This window comes from Elephantulus edwardii, unplaced genomic scaffold (genome assembly GCF_000299155.1).
Source record: "Elephantulus edwardii isolate Elephantulus edwardi_28Jun2011 unplaced genomic scaffold, EleEdw1.0 scaffold00007, whole genome shotgun sequence".
In the NCBI taxonomy this organism is placed as follows: domain Eukaryota; kingdom Metazoa; phylum Chordata; class Mammalia; order Macroscelidea; family Macroscelididae; genus Elephantulus; species Elephantulus edwardii.
In genome coordinates this window covers 26,731,433-26,752,468 of record NW_006399757.1, presented here as the reverse complement: position 1 = coordinate 26,752,468, position 21,036 = coordinate 26,731,433, and the positions used below count along the sequence as shown (strand labels likewise).

Below are 21,036 nucleotides of genomic sequence, written 5' to 3'. Positions count from 1 at the left end.
TCTGTAGGTTTTCTTTTCACATGGAAATAGGCCAAATGTCCATTGAGAAATCATGGTACATTCACACAATGGAATAAATACTATGCAGCATGCAGAAGGAATAACTTTGTAAATTATTACCTAACTTGGGAAGGACTGGAGAGCATTATGCTGAGTGAACTAACTCAGTTCCACAAAGATAAATATTGTATAAAACCATTATTGTAGATGAGTATAAAGATTCAGGAGGGGTGGGAGAGGCTGGAAGCAGAGGGTTGTGGATGTGCGGGGGGAAGGAGGTACTAATCGTTGGGTTGTACAATTTGATGGGGGTGGGGAGGTAAGGGAAATAGAAATAATTTTTTTAAAATTCATTGTAGAAAAATAAAACAGTAAAGAAAAATAAAAGTGAGGTGAACACAGTTAAGTACTTCATAACCCTAATCTACGAGGAGTTTTGCTGGTGTGTGGCTTGAAACTTCTATTTTCTCGCAAGAGACGAAAGGAGAGAAAATGAAGCAGAGATCAAGATCCTCAGTAGCCAAAGACAGAAGAGTCAGGAGCATAACATGTGCATCGGATTGAGGGTCCATGTGTGGGAAAATCTCCTCAATCCAGGGAAAGCCTGATCCCAAGACACAAAGAGGCTTCTGAGGAATGCCATGTATACCAATGCTAAAAGGAAACCGGAGATGTCTTCTTAACTGTCATGAAGAGAAATTCCTCTTTCTTAAAACCATTTACTTGTGGCATTTCTGTTCTTGTACAATAGAAAACTAAGACAGTTACATCATAAGAAAAAGAAATCAAATAATGATCACATTTTCTCAAATATCACATCCAACACCTACCTTCACATAAACATACACACATATATAATGGGGGGAAAGACAAAATGGTGTGAATATGTTCTGGCATCACATAGTACGCCCATACACACATTATACAAGTGGCGTGATATCTAAAGTATAAATTTTATCCTCATTCATTGGACCAAAAAAGGTAATGTCTAATCATGATTGTATAATAAATACATAATAATAAATATGGACTATATAATCCGTAGTCAAATGTCATGAATTGAGTTTGGAAGTATCCCTGTAATTGGAAGACAGACAATAAAACCATGCTTGATTTGAGGCAGTTTGTAGCTGGGCACACATGTGATGATTCTCCTTACAGCTGATATGTACCCAGGTGGATCATACCGAAGACCACTCTGGGATGAAATCACCCAATAACAGGATGGTCACATTGTGGGCAAGGCATTGTGTACCTAAGTCCAGATATCATAGCACCAAACCCACAGGAACAATGATGCAGGCGTGGACATGCACTGTCAGCACAGGTGCCCCGGGTGACCATTAATCTCCATATGGGTATGAGCACAGAAGCCAGCCAGTCAGTTAGGACACAAGAGTACAGCTCTAGCTACTGGCCTTGTCAAACTGAGTGTTCTCCCTGGCCTGTGAATCTCCTAGATCTGCTACAGGGAACCAAATATTTATATCAAAAGACATCAAGATGTATCATTAAATCTATCAAACAATAACAAAAAATGAAGTTGACATTGTCAATATATGAAAAATAAAGTAGTATAAAACAATTATGAAAACAACGTATGGTGTTTGCATCTTATGCAAAAGAGTGATTGTGTGTCTTATTTCCATAAAATATGGTATTAACTTATAACATAGTAAGATTATCTCATTCTTTTGCTGGTAATTATAATATTTAAAATTTATGATTTAAGTTTTTCTGAAAAGCCCTTACTGTTACCTTAGTTTTTAGTACTTTAATTCTTTTTAACATAGTATCAGATTGTTGTTGTTTTTATGTGCCATTGAGTCACTTGTGACTCATAGTGACCTTATGCATAACAGCCCTAAACCCTGTCAATCTGCCTGTCTCTGACATGCCTATCCCCATTACCCCATTGAAGGAATCAACCCATCTCATCGAGGGTCTTCCTCTCCTGTGCCATTCCTCAAGCCTCCCAAGCATGATGGCTCTCTCCTAGGTCTGATCCCACCTTACAACATGTTCAAAGTATGTCGGACAAAGTTTCAGAGTCCTTGCCTCCAAGGAGCATCCTGGTTTCACCCTCTCCAGAATGAACTTGCTTATTCTCCTAGCAGTCCATGGTATATTCAATATTCGTCTCCAGCACCAAAGCTCAAAGGCATCAACTATCCTTCTATCATCCCTAGTCATTGTCCAACTCTCTGAAGCATAACAATAACTACAAATCATCATGTAAAGGATCAGATTATTAATAAAAAATGAAATGATTTATCTTTTGGTGAATTAATAAGAAAAGATAAAGCTGCTGATAGACTGGGAGTAGATGGAGAGTAGGAACCAATTTTGAGAGTCTACAAAGGCTTTTAAATATCATAGTTCTAATTTTTCTTTGGGGAGTTCTGGTGATAAAACTCTTAGTGATTTATGTTGCCAACCTTCTGAAGGTGCCACCTCTTTGATGGTTCAGATCTATAAGTAGCTTCATTTTTTTTAGGAAATTATTAGAGTTTTAATGTTACTTTATGGTCAGAAGAAAACTCAGAGAAATAATTGTCTTTTTTTATTTTTTAGCTTGCCTATTTCACAATCAGCACTGTTGGCACCAACATTCAGGAAATCAAAAGACAAATAGTACTGTGAAAGTCTTCTCTCAGGGACCTCCCTGGAGTACTGAAGAGCAATGATGGCAGTGGAGACTAAGGTGTGCTGGATATAAGTTTTGGTCTTCTCAATTACTTGCTATGCATCCAAGTGTTGCACAGGAACTGTGGATGATAGAAGGATCAATACATTTCAGCTGTTATGCTGGAGAAGATTGGTGAAACCAAGCTGCTCCCTGAAGACAAGGATTTTGAGGTTCCATCTCACATACTTTGGGTATGTGGCCAGGAGGGACCGGTCCTTGGAGAAGGATATCAAGTTTGGAAGGGTGGAGGGACAGCACAGGACAGGAAGACTCAGGAGGAGATGAATTGACTCAGTGACTAGAGAAATGGGAATTAGTCTATCGGGGACAATGAAGATTGGCTCCAGATAAAGCAGGATTCAGAGCTAGTGTACATAAGGTCACTATGAGTCACAGGTGATTCGATGGAATATAACAACAGCAACATCAGAATTATATATAAGTTATCATTCGGGATGCTTGGTTTTCTTACCCTTAAAAAAACAAAAAACAAACAAATCCATATATTTATTTGTAGAATTAGTTTTATTTACATTGTGTTTTGCTCATGCGTATGGTTTTCCTCCCTTTCAATCAGCTTACTAATAACCTCCTTCATGAAAGTGTATAAGTCAGCTACTTCAGACATACCTCATTCTCTCAGATTCCCCTATAGATGGACAATTTTGGTTTGTCCATCCCTATCAAACCTGTACTCTAGGAGAATAAGCATGACTTTTGCTGAGAAATCTCAGTAGCTTTGTGGCAGAAAGATGGGCAAACTCTAATTTACAGTCTCTGAAAGTCCATTGGAGGGTCAGCTATGTGTCAGTTTTGACTTGACGGTAATGGATGGTGAAGATGATGAATTTTATTTGAGGAGCCCGGGTGTTATAACTCACAGGGATTGACAGTGGATTTGGATTGCTAATTCAAATGCAGTTTGGATCCACTAGTGGCCCTTTTGAGGAAAGATAAACAATCTCCTGCCACACAAATTATAGCCTTAGAGACCCACTAGAGAATCAACCTTGAGCTGCTTCCAAACCAACAAGAGATTAGTTGGAAAAATTTTCTTTATTTTAGCTTTTTCCCCCCAATGGGAAATCGTCCTTTTATTCTTAGTTTATAAGCAGACTACACTTTTACCACATAGTGGGAATAAGATTAACATTCTAATTATGAAGCTTCATTTCTTGGCTTTTAAATAATGTAACAATTAGAAGCACATAGGCACAAACAATGGGCCAACTTCATAAGCTACAGTTAGGGAGAATAGATAAAATATCTGTCTTTAAAAGCAGGATGAGATGAGGATGTGCACGGGGAGGGGGATTAATCACAGGACTGTACAATTTGATGGATGGGGGTTAAGAGAAATTGAAAAGAAATTTGTTCTTAAAAACAATGAATTCAAATTTTGTACATTAACTAGTAGGGAAAATTTTTTTAAAAGATAATATGTTTTGTTTTAAAGAATGATATGTTTTATAAACAGATGCATAAGAGAAATTAACTTCTGTTGGCTTCAACTACTAGAGCAAATTCTGTGACCACCGCTGAGGGCTTGTAATACTCCTCTATCACATAATTGCTATGGTTTTCTTAGTCACAATTTCCAGTTTCCTGCTGGCTGTTTTTGTTTGCAAATGCACTTTTATTTCCAGTAATACAATTATAAAGACGAAAATTGGTCTTAATTAAGTTAGAACACGACAACAATTGTCATTTCCTTTGCCTGTACAAACAATAATTTTGCTCCCTATTGAAGATGGCCTTAACAATGAAAAATGTTAAGAAGCTGCACTGCAATACCAAAAGCACTTAGTTTGAATCTACCAACTGCTCCAAGAAAAAACGATGTGAAATCTCCTCTTGTGTGATTTACTGCCTCTTCAAGCCCGCTGGATGGTTCTGGCTCGATGGCACACAACAACTACAATCGAGTAATTACATATACAGGTTCTATCGATACAGATATAAATGAATTATAATTTTCCTCGTAGGAAAGAAGAGCAGAAAGACACATTTTGCACTGTGGCAAAGGTCATAACCAGTATCTGAATAAAATGTATTGTGATAGTATATTAATTAATATATACACAGCCTCATTAATACCCACACTTCTGAGGATTTTCCAACATGGCTGGCATGTTGGTCAAATGGAGATCCAGAACACAGGCTATAAACTCAATCTTTTCTGTAACACTCAGAAAATAAAATCTGAATACAATGAACAGAATAGAGATAAACTAGCAAACAAATCTATGCCATTAAGTTACTCCTGACTCACCGTGACTTTATGGAACAGAATGGGATTCCCCCTCATTGTCTTTCCAAATCTGCAACAATCTTTACAGGGGTAGTCTGCTATATTTTCCAATCACTAACAGCTAAGAATTCAAATACTGGAATTCTAAGAAGCACTCTAAATGCACATCCATCAAGACAAATTTGTTTGTTATTTTGGCAGTTCATGGGATTCTCAGTATTCTTTGCCAACACAACAATTCAAAGGCATTGAATTTTCTTCTGCCATCCTTATTCATTGTAAATGGTAGCATGTACATACATAAATAAACTTCTAAAATAATTTAGAACCATTCTATACTTTAAGGAGTATTGGTAGTATAGTGCTTTGTGTGTTATGCTGCTAACTGAAACATTACTAGGATTCTGAAGATCAAATGTTCTACCATAGTGGAGAAAAACAATTTGAGTTTTGAAACTACAATTTCAATAATTGGAACTCCAGTAAAAAACCTTTTCAACACATATAATATAAAATTATCAAATAGCAATGTTTATATAATGTAGCTAGTTGTTTATGTCTACATTAGCGTGAGTATAATTATATTTTATTTTTTAAAAACATATATAAAACTTTAAGCTTTTTAAGTTAAATATGGTCATATAGTTGAAAGTCAATTTTCATTTCTTAGGCAGTACATTGTGTAATGGTCATACAAATAACGGTGTTACATACATCATCATCGAATATGGGTATTTACCTGAATTACACTGTCCCCAGGGCTCATGTCAGTGTAAACATACACATCATAGGATATTTCAGGGAAAGTTGGGGTATTATCATTTGCATCCATCACTCTAATATTGACAATAACTGGTTCACTTTCTTGTACACCATCAAATGCTGTCATCTGTGGGAATTGTGAAACCAACTTTAGTTGAGAATCATGCAAATATAAACAGAACAAAATGCACTGTCAAAATTTACAAAGTTTCTCTTATATGCCTTGACAGGTTTGAAAAAAAGTGCTAAGATGTTTGGTCAATAAAATAAAGGAATAGGACTATAATACTACATACAATCAAATGTTTTGAAGTCCTAACAAACAAATATATGGGATTATTTCATTTCATTCCAAGTACATTTGAAATAAGCAGCTGTCCATGTCTTTGGAACTTGAAGTAGGCAGCTAATGTGGGAATTTACTTTTATATGATCATTTAAAGAAAGAAGAAAATATTTTTGAATTTTTTCACTGCTACATATTTGATATAGAATACACAGGGCTTATTAAGAACAAATAACCTACCTTAATTAAGAACAAATAACCTAATCATGTGACAAAATTATAAATACATCAGAAATATAATAAAGAGAGGGAGGATAAGAAATAGTTTTTGCAATATTTGTAATATTTCAATATAAGTCAATAATGAGTGTATTTCACAGATCAAAATTTCAAGATTTTTGTTAATCCAAAAATTACTATTCTGCTATGGGAAAGAACAAGAATGCAACTCTATAAATTTATAAAAGGAAAGAAGAAAAATTTTTGAACAATTTTTATTGCTGATGTATTCTCTCTATGTCAATTTCCTCCTGTTTAGGTTCCTATGTGTGTTATATGAATTGCATGAGTTTGTGCTATTGAAAAGATTACATCCTTTCCCTCAAATCCTTTAATTAAATAAACATCTCCTTCAGACACCCAAACACACATACATCATCAACAACAACCCCGCATATCTATGTACAGAAGTTCTTACTGAAAAGGTGTATGTCTGTTGTTCTTCTCGGTCCACTGGTTGAAGTAAGGTGAGGTAGCGAGTGATACCAGTCTGTGTGACAGTGAAGACTGAGGTGTAATCATTCAGGAAAAGATGAACCTCTGGGTCTTTTGTCTTTGAAATAAAAAACAAGACAAAACATTATTTAACATTTTAAGTAAATACCAAAGCATCTTCATTTCTCCATTACCAAGAATTAGTTTTGAAAATATATCCTAAATACGTAAATATAAATGTTATTAGAAATTATTTTACAAAGAGGGCTTTGACTTGAAGACAAGCTAACCTATCCAAATACACTATCAACAATTTTTTTTTGCATAACAAAATGCTGATATTAAGTACTAGTTATAATTAGTATCAATAAAAGTATAAACAACAGGATGATTGAAAAAATACTATTTTCTCCAACTTCTTTCAAATAATATCAAGAAAAAGAAATTTGAATCCAGGATTTTAGCTACAGAATTTTACCCTTGCTTCATAGCTAGTATAAATTGAACATATATATTTTTCTACTCTGTTCTCACTTAAGATGTAAAATAGATATAAAATTGGTTATGAATTATTCAATAGCTATAATTTCATGCTTTCTATTTCTTATTTTAATGTCATAAAGATTCTCTGAAGGGAAACCCACTATTTATTTTAATGACTATATTTCAAATGATTGGATCAAAAATACACACATTTACAGCCATCAGGAAATCAAAAGAGGAATTGCCCTGGGGAAATATGCAGCCAGGGAACTCTCCAGAGTATTGATGCCTTTGAGTGGTGGTGCTGGAGAAGAGTATTGAACATAATGTGGAGTGCCAAATGAATAAACATGTCTTGGATAGGAAGCCTAGGATTTTGAAGCTTCATCTCACACACTTTGGGCACTTGGTCAGGAGAGACAAATCCTTGGAGAAATTTGGAAGATTGAAAAGACAGCACAATGGAGGAAGGTCCCAGAAGAGATGGATTGACACAGTAACTGGGGTAATGGGGTTAGGTGTGTTAGAGTCAGTTAGCCTGGCTCAGGAGAGGGCAGGCTTCAGAGCTGTTGTACCATGGTTGCTATGAGTTGCAGGTGACTCAACAGCACATAACAACAACAACAAACATATATGCCTGATAAAGTACATGCTTGAAGAGGGAGGTGAAGGCAAAAGTTCAAGACTAAGAAATAATCATCTTAGCTTCACTAAACCTTCATAACTGTACTGTCATTTCTGAAAGATGAGGAATATAGAGTCCCCATGCAGGTAGCAACTCACACTTTCCTTTAACCACCAGGCATCAATTTTTGCAATCCTAAAAAGAATCAAAATGTAATGTAGGAGGTCTGGGTTGGTATATAGAATAGAAAGGTAGTTATGCTAAGTGAAAGGAGAATATTGAAGAACAGTAGACACTCAGGAGTTGTCAACTATCAGAACAGCTGGCAATTCAAAGTCATTTGCAATCATAGGTGAGAAAGACATGGCAGTCAGTTCAGTAAAGATTTTCAACCACGAAAACCTTATAAAGCATCTCTACTCTGTCCTCTAGGGTTACTATATGCTGGAATAGCTTGATAGAATTAGATTGTTTTGTTTTATTTAGATTCTCAGAAGGTCTTGATGGGGAATTAAAGGAGTTAAGATATATTTATATAAACAAAAAAAATAACTTTGCTACAGAAGAAGAAGCAAACTTAGTATCTTCTAAAATGATATGCCCCAGTAAAAGTTATTTTAAATGTGGTATTAGAAGCTGAAAGTGGAGTAGACTATCAAGGGGCTTAATGAGGGGCTTGTTAAGCAATTATGTTGACAAAAATAGAACCTATATTTTTTTAAAAAATATTCTGTATACCAGTAAGAAAGTAAAAATGAATATTACAATAAAAATGGAGCATGAGCCATATATACTTTCATCTATAAAAAGTATTTTAGATTATCAAACGAGAACAACATCCTTTAAAAGTTATATAATATGTGAATATGTTACATAACTTTGAAATTTGAGCCTGCCTACAATGAGTTACATATTCATTATTTCTCCTTCTATGGAAGCTTCTACGTTCATGAGCTTTTTAAAGAAACACTGTGATACTGATTTATTACAAAACAATGAAACACATAATTGATATAGATAATTCCATTTTTTATAAAAATATCAAATATATTAAGGCATGTAGAGAGTTAAGGGACTTTATACTCATCAATTTTTTTCTCAATTTGTATTCTGATCTATAGTTTGGGTTTTCAAAGTTTGTATCAGTAAAAATTAAAAAAAAATCATCAGGATTTAGCAACCCACACTGTTATGAATTTATTTTTAATCAATAGTTTTCTTTAGGAAACTGTATGAGAGTCACATGCTCATTGTTTTGAGGAATTAGGACATTAATGGACAGGTAGTGATCTAGTTTACTTTTCTGATAAGAACAGAGAAGAACAGGTTTCATGTAGTCCTTATATATATAAAGTATTTAAAACAAGCTTTAGTGTTCTGAATTAATAAGTACAAAGTAACATGAATAAACTCTCTTTTCTCTCCACTGATGGGGGTAATACATATTTTATCTTTATGTTATATATAAATGTACTTTGATTTATTAAATTTTAATATTTTTATGTTGTTGATGTGTACAGTAGAGTCAGAACCAACCCATAGCTCACCCTCTGTTGGGTTTGCATAGGCAGCTAATCGCATAGAAGGAGGTTGTCCATCCTTCTCCTGCAGAGCATCTGGTGGCCTTGAACCATATCCCTTCGAGATTGTAGCACAGCTTCTTGCCACTAGGCCACCAGAGCTTCCTATTTTTTTGACCCGTTTTTATAAGTACAGTTCACTTTATACGCACTCAAAAGCACACAAAAACATGAATACAAAGTAAGCAAACTCACTAATGCTAACACATCAAATTAATGAATATAAAATTGAAATAAATATGTGCTATCATATAGAACAAACAAAGCACTATCATACAGAAAGCTATATTCCAACATGATAGTCTATGGAATTTAAAATCAATTTTGCAACTTCAGCTGGGATAAAGACATGATAAAACACACAACACGCTTTCATATATATACATACATATATATGTACTTATATATAGTCTCACAAGCCCATTCATACGCACATAAACACAGAAATACACATTTATGTGCATATATATGTGTGTATATTTGCTTATGTGTATATATACAAAGAATATAGCATAAAATGACTAATTTTTATCTATCTGATAATTTCAATTAATTGCTTTATGTGTTGTGTGTCAGAATCAATTCTCTAGTCGGTTTTCAGAGGCAGTAAATTGCATGAAAAAAGAATACCCTCCCTTTTTTGTTCTTGTTTCCTAGAACAGTTAGTAGTGGATTTGAACCATCAGCCTTTGGTTTGACAGCACAGTTCTTCACCATGAAACCACCAAAGCGCTCACCACTACTAATTTCAATTAATTAACAGTGCCAAATTTAATTGATTAGTATAAGTTTTGTATGTACCCAATTCAATATGGTCTAAATTCAAGTTTACATTTTTTCTGAAAGAATGGCAAGATGAATTATGATTACAAATTGCAGACTAAAAGCAACTCTTAGTAATTATCTTCGATGATATTCATAATGAAATTTGAGTATTCTGGGTATCTTTTTAATGCTAAAAAAATAGTGGCCTACTTATTTTAGGAGAAAATACAGCAAAATAGAAAATAAACCACAGCAATGAACAGCATAACAAATCACAAAATTAACACCTAGTACCTACAGGAACACCACCTGGTGGAACCTAGACAGAAATTAAACATGAAAAATAATTTAAGTAATTGTTTACAAACATACACGTAGCGAGAATACAACTGTATATTAGTAGAAAATGAAAATGATACAACCACTTGCTAATACATTTAAACTCAAAACCTTAATAAGTTGTGTATAATTTCTACTTTTCTGTATTGTGATATCTTTCACAAATATGAAGAACTGACAGTATTCATAAGACATGTAACTATATGATGCCTTTAAAGTATATTGAAACATTTATACAGGCAAGTGAATATAAATAGAATTATGACTGAATCATTGCTCTTCTAAAAGCCAAACACATGAGCTTTGTTTATTATTGTTCGGTTATTTATACTACCAGGGAAATGGAGGGGGATAACTTTTGGTGACTCTCCCATGCAACACCTGTTGATCTCAAGCATGCCTCTTAGAAATCTTGTGTATTATCTGCTTTCTGTTGTGGACTATTTTGAAGTGATGGCAAAGTAACGCACGTTAAGAAGCATATAGATGTGCAAAAGTCCTATATATGTAAATATATTCTAACTTTTCTAGTTTGAGTGGGCCAATAACATTTTTGTGAACACTTCAGTGATGACTTTTGGGACATTTAATATAGTATATATATGAAATTGAATTAAACGACCTCTAAATTATATGGATGTATATAACATTATGAAGATATAAAAAGTACATCTCCTAGTTTGTCATTAGATTATTGGGATGTTTTTCAGTCTCTGGGTGGCCATTAAGTAGTAAATGCACAGCAAGAATAAATATAAAATATTTAGTTATTGTATTAAAGTATCTTTTAAATTTTGCAAATCATGTCCATGAAGTTGTAGTATATTGTAGTATAAACTTCCAAATTTAATAAATACAGTTTCTAATGATTTTTTTTAATAGCAATTCAACTTGCTTTAATCTAAAAGCCTACCCTACTGTGACCTAGTCAATTCTACCTGTTAGCTGTCCACCACCGGGTTTCCAATGTGGTGATTCTTTGGGAGGAGATTAGTCATTTTCTCTCAAAGAACAGCTGATAGATTCTAAGTGTTGGGCTTTTGGTTAGCAGCTCAACAGGTAAATACACTAGGCCACCAGAGCTCCTTTGACTAAGGTACCTACCTGCTTAGTTAATCAAATAATAATCTATGAGTATCTGTGAAGCTGTTTTGTAGATGTGGTAAGCATCAATAATCGACTGAATTTAAAGTAAATGACAATCAATTGACTTTAAAATAAATGTGGTTGTGCTTAATAATCTGAGAAGCGACATCTAATCAGTTGTTGTTGTTGTTATGTGCCGTTTAGTCGTTTGCGACCCCTAGTGACCTTATGTACAACAGCCCTAAATCCTGCTCTATCCTGTACCAATCTCATTGTCTCCAACACACCTACTCCCCTTCCCCAGTCACTGAATCAACTCATTTCATCAGGCATCTTCCTCTCTTGCTCTGTCCTTCCACCCTCCCAAGCACGGTGTCCCTCTCCAAGGACTGATCCCGCCTTGCAATATATCCAAAGTATGTCAGACGAAGCTTCAGAATCCTTTCCTCCAAGGAGCAGCCCAGCTTCACCCTCTCCAGGACGAACATGTTTGTTCTCCTAGCAGTCCATCGTATGTATATTCAATACTCTTCTCCAGCACCAAAGCTTAAAGGTATCAACTCTCCTTCTATTCGTTGTCCAGCTCTCTGATGCATAACAAGTAACGGCAAAGACCATGATGGCCTGTATCAGGTGCACCTTAGTGTCCAGACTGATATCTTTGCTTCTCAGTACTTTGGAGAGGTCTCTGACAGTAGACTTTCCCAATGCAATTCATCTTTTAGAATCCTGGCTGCTAGTACCAAGAGTGTTGATTGTAGAGCAAGCAAACTGAAGTAGAACGTCATATAAGTAAAAGCAGATGTTTGTTCCTTGTACATTATAGTTGTTATTGTTGTGTAACTTTAAGTCATAACCAACCTACAGACGACCCTCCACCAGATTTTCAGAGGTACTATACAACATGCGAGGAGATAGTTCATATTTCTCCGATGAAGCAGTTGGTGGGTTAAAACCATGTACTTTTTTCCCAGTAGCAATGCAAGTCCTTATCACTAAGCCACTTTTAGTATAGTTATTGTTGTGTGCCATAGAGTCAAAACCAACCCATAGCTGACCCTCCAGAAGGTTTTCAGAGGCAGGATGAAATTTTCCTTTCTTCTCCCACTGACTCACTAAAAATATTAAAGGGTGTGTGTGTGATTTTTTTTCTTGTTTCATTTATCTTTTATGTGATCCAACATGATACTCATTAAACTTCAGGGGCTCTTTTAAAGGGAGGGTGTGTGTGTGTGTGTGTGTGTGTGTGTACTTTTTAGTGCCCTAATGTTGCAGAGGTGAAAGCACTTTAGTGATAACTAAACAGTTGACCTTTGTTCTCACGTTGTTCCACTCTACAAGAGAAAGACATAACTGACTACTTCCATAAAAATTCCAGCCTTGGAAAAACTAGGAGGAAATTCTACTCCATCCTTTAAGGTCACTATGAATCAGAACTGATGAACTTGAGGGAAGTTTCAATCATTTATCAGCTTTGAAAGGCCAGTTGTTTCCAAAACAGCCTCTGTTCTAAAAGTGTATTCATCACATTTTGAAGGTTTTTAATCTTCCAGAAAGATATACATTCAGAATTTTATAAAGAGGTCTTTGCCAAAGATTGCTAGACTAAAACTCCTTTGAGTGTCTTTTTCTTTCATTAGAGGGAAAAAAAAATAAAGTATTATAAAATATTTATGCTTGTCTTACTTATTTTTAAAATTTATTTTCCAAATTAAATAATGGACTTACATTTAATAATGAAAAAAGTTATGCAGCTTTGGTGCTAAAAACAGTAGCTGCCATCCACATGTAGCTTATTTCTATTTTGGAATAAACTTATACAATACAACAGACTCCCCTACCCTTTAACTTTCTAAAAAAAGGAAAAGAAAACAAAAGTCATTGCCTTGGAATCTGAATCAACTGTAGCTGACACTCAAGTAAATTTTTAGAGATTGTCCATTTTTCTTTTGCAGAGTTGCTGGTAGATTCTAACCTTAAGAGAAGAACAGCCTTTGGAATAACAGTCCAACTACTTATGAAGTATGTTACTGGAGCATGCCTTAATTGTAGATAATCTAAATTTAAATGCCCACATATGGCTAATACAAGCATTTTTTTTTTCTGCAACTCTCCCTCCCCCCTCACACACACATTATTACCTAAAGTTCCATTGGACAGTGCTTTTTAAGAGAGAGAAATGGCTGATTTGGGATACTTCGAATAGTAAATTTAGAAATCAAACTCCAACTCTGTAAAGTGAAAATATCATGGAAAATACTACAGCAGCTAGCAGAAAAAAGGAAACAGCGATTAGGAGAGCTCTGAGGATCTCATGACCTAAAAGAGAAGTACTAAGGCAGACTTCCCAGTTTGTACCTGTCAGTCTCTATTATCTTGTTCTCTCTCTGTTAATGGGCTTTCTTCATGAAATTGGCAAATTTAGCTACAGCAGCATCAGATTCACTGCACCTCTTTAATATATGATACGAAGTCTTCCAGGTCTATTTTTTTTTCTTATTAAATTCCTGGGTGAATTCTGTCTGCCAGGATATAGATTATCTGTCTCCCCTTCTTACACTAGCCACTGTCACTGTGGTAGAAAAGTACTCTGATATTTCTAATCCGGATGCCTTTCCACTCATGTTTCTACTGTCAGTTTCAGAAAGTTAGAAGGCAATGATGTGTAAAGTAGTGAAGTACCAGAATAAACATAGTCCCTGGCTGAAATGGGAGCTGATCAACCTCCCTTAAATGTCTGTCTTTCATAGAAAACCATCTGACTGGAAGAAATTTCCAGATCAAATGGTATTTCTATTTCCAACTTTTTTAGAAAGCACCATACTGCCTTCTATAGTGATTGTACCATTTTACAATCCCACCAACAGTGAATGAGGCTTCCAATTAATTTCTCCACAACCTTGTCAGCATTTGTTGTTTGCTGCTCTGTTGAACTTTGCTATTGTTACTGAGTGGGGCGTTTATACTTATTTAGTAAGTTATTAGTTTTTCCCTATAAATCTATATTAATAGAATCTGTTATTTGCTAATTTAGCAAACAAAAGATGAAGCATTTCTTTCCTGAATATCTGTAAACTAGGAGTGTGAATCAGGTAGGTGGGAGAAGAGAAGAGGGCAGGCAGGCAAAAACAAATCAAAACACAAAACCAGAAAAAACCCCAAAATACCCAATCTCCCAAACTCTCAAAAAACACCACAACAAAACAACAACTCCAGTTACCGAATTCAAGCATGTGTATATATTTTTTCATATCCAGGATTTGGCATTAAGTAATAACACTAAGATTGCCATTTATATTTGCACTGTTTGTTCTGTTCTATAATTCATGTAAAGATGTCTTTGTAATATTTCCTGCTGACTTAACTGTTACAATATATGCATTTTTAAAACAAGACGAGGTAATAACAGGCATAGATTGATAGTAACTAGGTATATAAAATATAGTGTATATGAATGATTGTATGAAACATAATGTAAATGAAAGATTGCTTAAAACACAAATATATGAATAAAATACAATGCAAATGAATTATTTATATATAAGCCAATAACTATAAACTCTTAAAAAAACCCAAAACTCACAAGAAAAAAATATAGACATATTTTACTTACATCTTCTATGTCTTTGTCCAGAACTACAATTCTCAGTGGGGTGGTCAAATTTAGACTGTCAGATATGGTTGATCCCACTGGGGCAGATTCCAGGATATAGCCTTGATAACTGGGCATTGTGAAATACGGACTCTGATTGTTTTCATCCAGTATTTCTATGTGTAGGCTGGCAAAGGCTGGGAGAGGATGACCATTGTCTTGTTCTGCCTAGACAAAAAAAAATGTCCAAAAATTATATATAATGAAATCCTTTAGACACATTATTTTTTATGCTATATTTACTTGGTATCACTATAGTAAGCAGAAACACAGTACTTCAAAAGTAAAGGCTGTTAAAAATCATAAATAAATAAATAGAAATTCAGAAAGCTTCTTTAATCTGCTTTGTCTTCTCCCTTTACAGCAAATAGTCTTTTTAAAGCCATAACAATGAATTATTGCTTTTCTGTTTGAATAGTGGAAGAAGATACACTGTGTTCAAATAAAGTAAGGCAAACAAAATAATAAGATGTTTAATAGATTGCTTGTAAAGTATTTAAATAACAGACTGAGGAAAACGTATTCAAGAAATAAATGTATTACATTTACTTTTTTCTTTTTATTCCACACAAATTGCTAAATAATCAAATAATTCATATTATCATTTACATTTAATAAATTATGGCTATACTTATTGCCTATCAAAATTCCTACAAACCATTTTACAAAGGAGAAAGATAATATCAATGTGACATTCTTAATAGCTATGAAATTTCAAATATCACATTGATAATATCTTTGTCCTTTTTAAAATGATTTGTGGGAATTTTTCTAGACAATAAATGCAGCCTTGTTGTTGTGTACCATCGAGTTAGAACTGACCTAGAGCGGACCCTCTAGAGGATTTTCGAGGCACTAAATCACATGAGATGAGATTGTCTATTGCCAATGTGAAGGCAAGCAGTTCGAATTCACTAGCTGCTCCAAGAAAGAAAAGTGGGCAATCGCCTTCCATGAGTGAGATTTACAGCCTCTGAAAACCTTTGCCAGGGTCAGCTGAGGATTTATTCTGATTCGACAGTGCATAACAACAAGGCTACCTCCATTCTCTACTCAAATTCACAAAAACCATCTTATAAAGAACAGAGATAATATTAATATGATATTCTTAATAGCTAGTACATGCATAATATTACCTCCACTGAAATATTCATGTAAGATTAATGTTTATGAGCTAAATGGATTGTTGTTTTGCTGTTTACTCATAAATTTTTATCTTTAAAAAACAGCTTTTATTTTTAATATATTTTCTTAAAAAATCACTCTGTGAGTGGAAATAAACTGAGCTTTGTCTTTATGTATAGAAATATGTATACATCTTTTCAGATCAGAAAACAAACCATAAAATTAATCCTAATCATAGCCATATAAATGGAGCAAGATCAGGCATGAGGATGGCCTGGTCTGACCTCTATTGACCTCATAAAGTGGAATTATCTTCATCAACTAAATATTCACAGTACAAAACTGGTCCTTAACAGTCAGTCATGGGCCCCTGCTCTGCTGCACCTACTTCTACTAATCACTAAGTCCAATGTTTCTTGTAAATGACCAACAGAATTTATAGAGTCTCTCTTTTATTTTTTTACTTACAGTGGTGGGAATTATTAGGGAAACAGGTGAAGTATGAGGAAGGTAAAGGTTATCACACAGTGAAAGTCCAGGTTTAGTGAGCAGCAGTCCCAAGTAGATTACAAGTTAGACAGTTCTTAGTCAACAAATAAAAGTCCAGGTTCACCTCAGCAACACAAATGCAACAAGACTGAATTCATCAATTATCCAGTAAGCTTTGTCTCAGAGCGGTCACAAGTCAGCTCTTTTTCAATTATCCAGTAAGCAGAACATTTAAGTCTGCCTTTGTCTACCACCTCCAGGGTTCCATCAGGCTATACGTTGCCACATTCTCACTACGGTCTGGTTAGCACACTGTCACTCTCTTATATTGGTCTTACAGCTGTTGATGATGTAGAATGTGCTTAATAATGAACTACATATCCACGCTTCAGACAACTGCCCTGGTGGGGAAGAGGTAGAGGCTAAAGAAATGAATAGAAAAGTCATTCTCAAAAGTCCTAATACCATAAGATGATATTATCTCATGTATTATCGCAAAGTATCCACAGGAACTTTTAGCAAAAGAAGCTTTATCATGGTGGTGTTGTAAAATGGAACACAGTTTGGTATTTCCTCAAAAAGTTGAACATGGAAACTCTATAATACCCAGATATTTCAATACTAGGAATACTGTTGTTGTTGTTGTTCTTGTTATGTGTTGTCAAGTTGCTTATGACTCATAGGGACCCTATGTACAACAGGCCTAAACTCTGTATCAATCGCGGTCTACGACACACCCATTCCCCTTACCCCAGTCACTGAATCAATCCACCTCACAGAGGGCCTTCCTCTCCTGTGCCGTCCCTCCACCCTCCCAAGCATGATGTCCCTCTCCAAGGACCAGTCCCTCCTTACAAAAGGTCCAAAGTATGTTAGATGGAGCCTCAGAATCCTTGCCTCCAAGGAGCCACCTGGTTTAACCCTTTCCAGGAGCCAAGCAAACTAAAGCTGTGAACAATCTCAGTCTCTTCACCATCCATCTTGATGCTGCCAATTGGCCCAGTGGTGAGAATCTTTGTCTTCTTGATATTGAGCCTCAATCCATATTGAAGGCTGCAGTCCCTGACCCTCTGGAGCAAGTGTTTCAGGTCATCCTCAGTTTCAGCAAGCAGGGTTGTGTCATCTGCATAACTTAGATTGTTGATGGATCTTTCACCAATCCTGATGCCACACTTCTCATAGAGCCCAGCTAAAAAGGTATGGAGATAGGACACATTCCTGTCACACACCCTTCCCAATTTTGAACTATGTAGTGTTTCCTTGCTCTGTTCTGACGAATGCCTCCTGGTCCAAGTGTAGGTTTCACATCAGCACTATCAAGTGTTCTGGGATTCCCATTCTTCTTAGAGTGAACCACAGTTTATTATGATCCACACAGTCAAATGTCTTTGCATAATCAATGAAACATAGATAGACATTCCTGTGGTATTCCCTGCTCTCAGCTAAGACCAATGTAACATTAGTTACAGTATCTCTAGTACCACGACCCCTTCTAAACCCAGCCTGGTCTTCTGGTAGTTCTCTGCTTATGTGCTGTTCCAGTAGTTTTTGGATAATCTTCAGCAGAATCTTGCTTGCATGTAAAATCAATGATATTGTTTTGTAGTTTCCACACTCTGTTGGGTCACCCTTCTTTGGAATGGGAACAAATGTAGATCTCTTCCAGTCAATTGGTCAAGTGGTTGTTCTCCAGATTTCTTGGCACAACTTGGTGAGCACATCCAGGGCAGCATCTGTTAGTTGAAATATGTCAATTGGTATACCACCTATTCTTGGGGCCTTTTTTTGCTATTTCCTTCAAAGCAGTTTGAACTTCTTTCATTACCATAGGCTGTTGCTCATATGTTGTCTCATGAAATTCTTCTGTGTCTACCTCAAGGAAATTGGAAATGAGACAAATGGAGATTGTGCACCAGTGTTCATAACAGTGTTACTCACCATCACAAGAACCTGGAAAAATCCAAAGTGTGCAACCACAACTTAATGGATTGAGAAATTGTGGCACATTCACACAATGGAATACTATACAGCAATCAGGAGCAATGATTTCTAAAAATACTATATAACTTAAAACAGATTGGAGAGCATTATATTATGTGAACTAACTCACTCTCATAAGGAGAATTACAGCAGAAGACCATTATTGTAAAAATAGAAGGATACTAGTAAAAAATGTATGGAGATATAAGAAGGGAAAGGATAGGAGCAGAAGGATGAGGATGGGTAGGGACAAAAAACAGAGGGTTGTACAATTTGGTGGGCATAGGGAGGGGGTAAAGGAAATGGAAAAGATCCAGCAGGAACCAGAAAAGACAAATTAATGATGGGCGTGATACAATAGTGATTCATTTTAGAAAAGATAGTGCATGGAAATTACTTTATCAAACACAATGCAAATGAAGAATAGTGTGAAACACAATGAATAAAAACTCTGTAAACAAACCTATATAAAACAAACATTTAAAAAATTTAGAAAGATTATATCAAAATTGCCAGAAAAAAGTTTTAAAAAATTCCAAATATATCAGTAATGAGAAAAAAAAAGAAAGAGAAATTAGAGAAATAATTTCATTTATAGTAACACCTAAGAAAGTAAAATGCCTAGGAATAAATATGTCCAAAAAAGTGAGGAATTTAATAATAAAAACTAGGAAACATTTCTGAAGTAAATTTTTGAAACTTAAGAAATAGAGATGCTCTATGTTAACAGTTTGAAAGAAGAGTTAAAACAATGGTGAATGATAAGCACAAAGTAAGATATCTTACACTTCCTGACTTTAAGCTAGCATGCAGCTATAGCAATAAAAAAGCCATGATACAGGTATCATCACTGACACGTAGACTAGTAAAAGAAAACTGAGAGTCTAGAAAGTAATAAAAATGCCTATGGTTAACTGATGGTGCTAAGAGCACCAAAGAAAGGATTCTATATTCGATAAATGATGGTGGAAACTGGATTTTTAGATGCAGAAAAGTGAACCAAGATACATACCTTGTACCAATTATACAAACAAATAAAAAAAATTATGAATCTAAATGTACAAACTAAAACTATAACTTAGACTAAGAAACAGGGTCAATGCTCTCAGACCTAGTTTTCAAGAGTGGGTTATCTAACATATAAATGATAATGGCAAACTGGGAAAGAGGAAATAAATAAATAGTACCTAGTAAAAAATTTTAAACTTCTCATCCATCGAAAGACCTTACAATGAAAATGAAAAGATAAGCTACTGAATGAGAGATTATTCTCAAAATCTATAAATCCTGTAAGAATCTAATAATCAAAAATATATACACTTTAATAACTTCAACAAAAATATAAATAATTCAGCTCTGAAATGCACAAAGAGCTTGAATAGATATTTATTTCTCCAAAGAGGACACTGTAATGGTCACAAATCACACGAAAATAAGCTCAATGTCATGAGTTAATAGAGATATAAAAAAATCAAAATAACAATGATAATACCATTTCCTGCAGTGTACAACATGTCAGATTGCTTTAAGGACAATCATTCAACCACAGCACATGAGTCATGGGAGAAAGATAGGTAATTTCTTCCTATAAAGATTTTAAACCATGGAAACCAGACGATTTTGAATTATAATCAAATTGATGGCAATGAAATAAGAAGTCTAAGGAAAAATATAAAAAAAGGAAAAAAATTGAGAAGAAATAAGACAAACACATACCAAAAAACCCCCCAAAACAACAACAACAATAAAAACCCTCAAAACCAACCAAAAACCAGTGAATGTTGAGACAGATATAAGGAAACAAGAACCATTATCCATTTCTTGTAAGAATGTAAATTTGTCAACTATTGTGGAAGACTTGGGCAGTTCCACAAGAAACCTTTCAATTCAACTACCATAGCTAGCAATGGCACTTTTAGACAATACACAAAATATCAGGAAGGAGAAACTCTAAAAGAAGACTGGAACACCAAAGTTCATTGCTATAGCATACAAAATAGGAAAGAAGTGATAATAACCTAAGTATTTTTTAACAGATGGATGAATTAACAAACTATTGGGCATATGTATAGAGGACAGGGAGCTTTTGTGGTTTAGTTCTAAGTAGTTGTGCTGTCACCTCAAAGGCATGTTGTTTGAACCTATGGGAAGCCAATACTAAATATTTGTAATAATCTGAATGCTATTTCAGGATGTGGGGGGGATGAGGT

The 21,036-nt window shown here is 34.9% G+C and overlaps 1 protein-coding gene across 1 annotated transcript in view; it reads right to left on the bottom strand.

The window, feature by feature from the left end:
- Positions 1-21,036, bottom strand: part of PCDH15 (protocadherin-related 15) — a 454,971-nt gene that overhangs the window by 398,668 nt on the left and 35,267 nt on the right. The window contains exons 8-11 of the mRNA XM_006880391.1: positions 15,194-15,400; positions 10,454-10,474; positions 6,686-6,820; positions 5,680-5,829 (exon numbers count right to left, since the gene is read on the bottom strand). Coding sequence (XP_006880453.1) covers positions 5,680-5,829; positions 6,686-6,820; positions 10,454-10,474; positions 15,194-15,400 — 513 coding nt within the window. The remainder of the gene's footprint in view (positions 1-5,679; positions 5,830-6,685; positions 6,821-10,453; positions 10,475-15,193; positions 15,401-21,036) is intronic.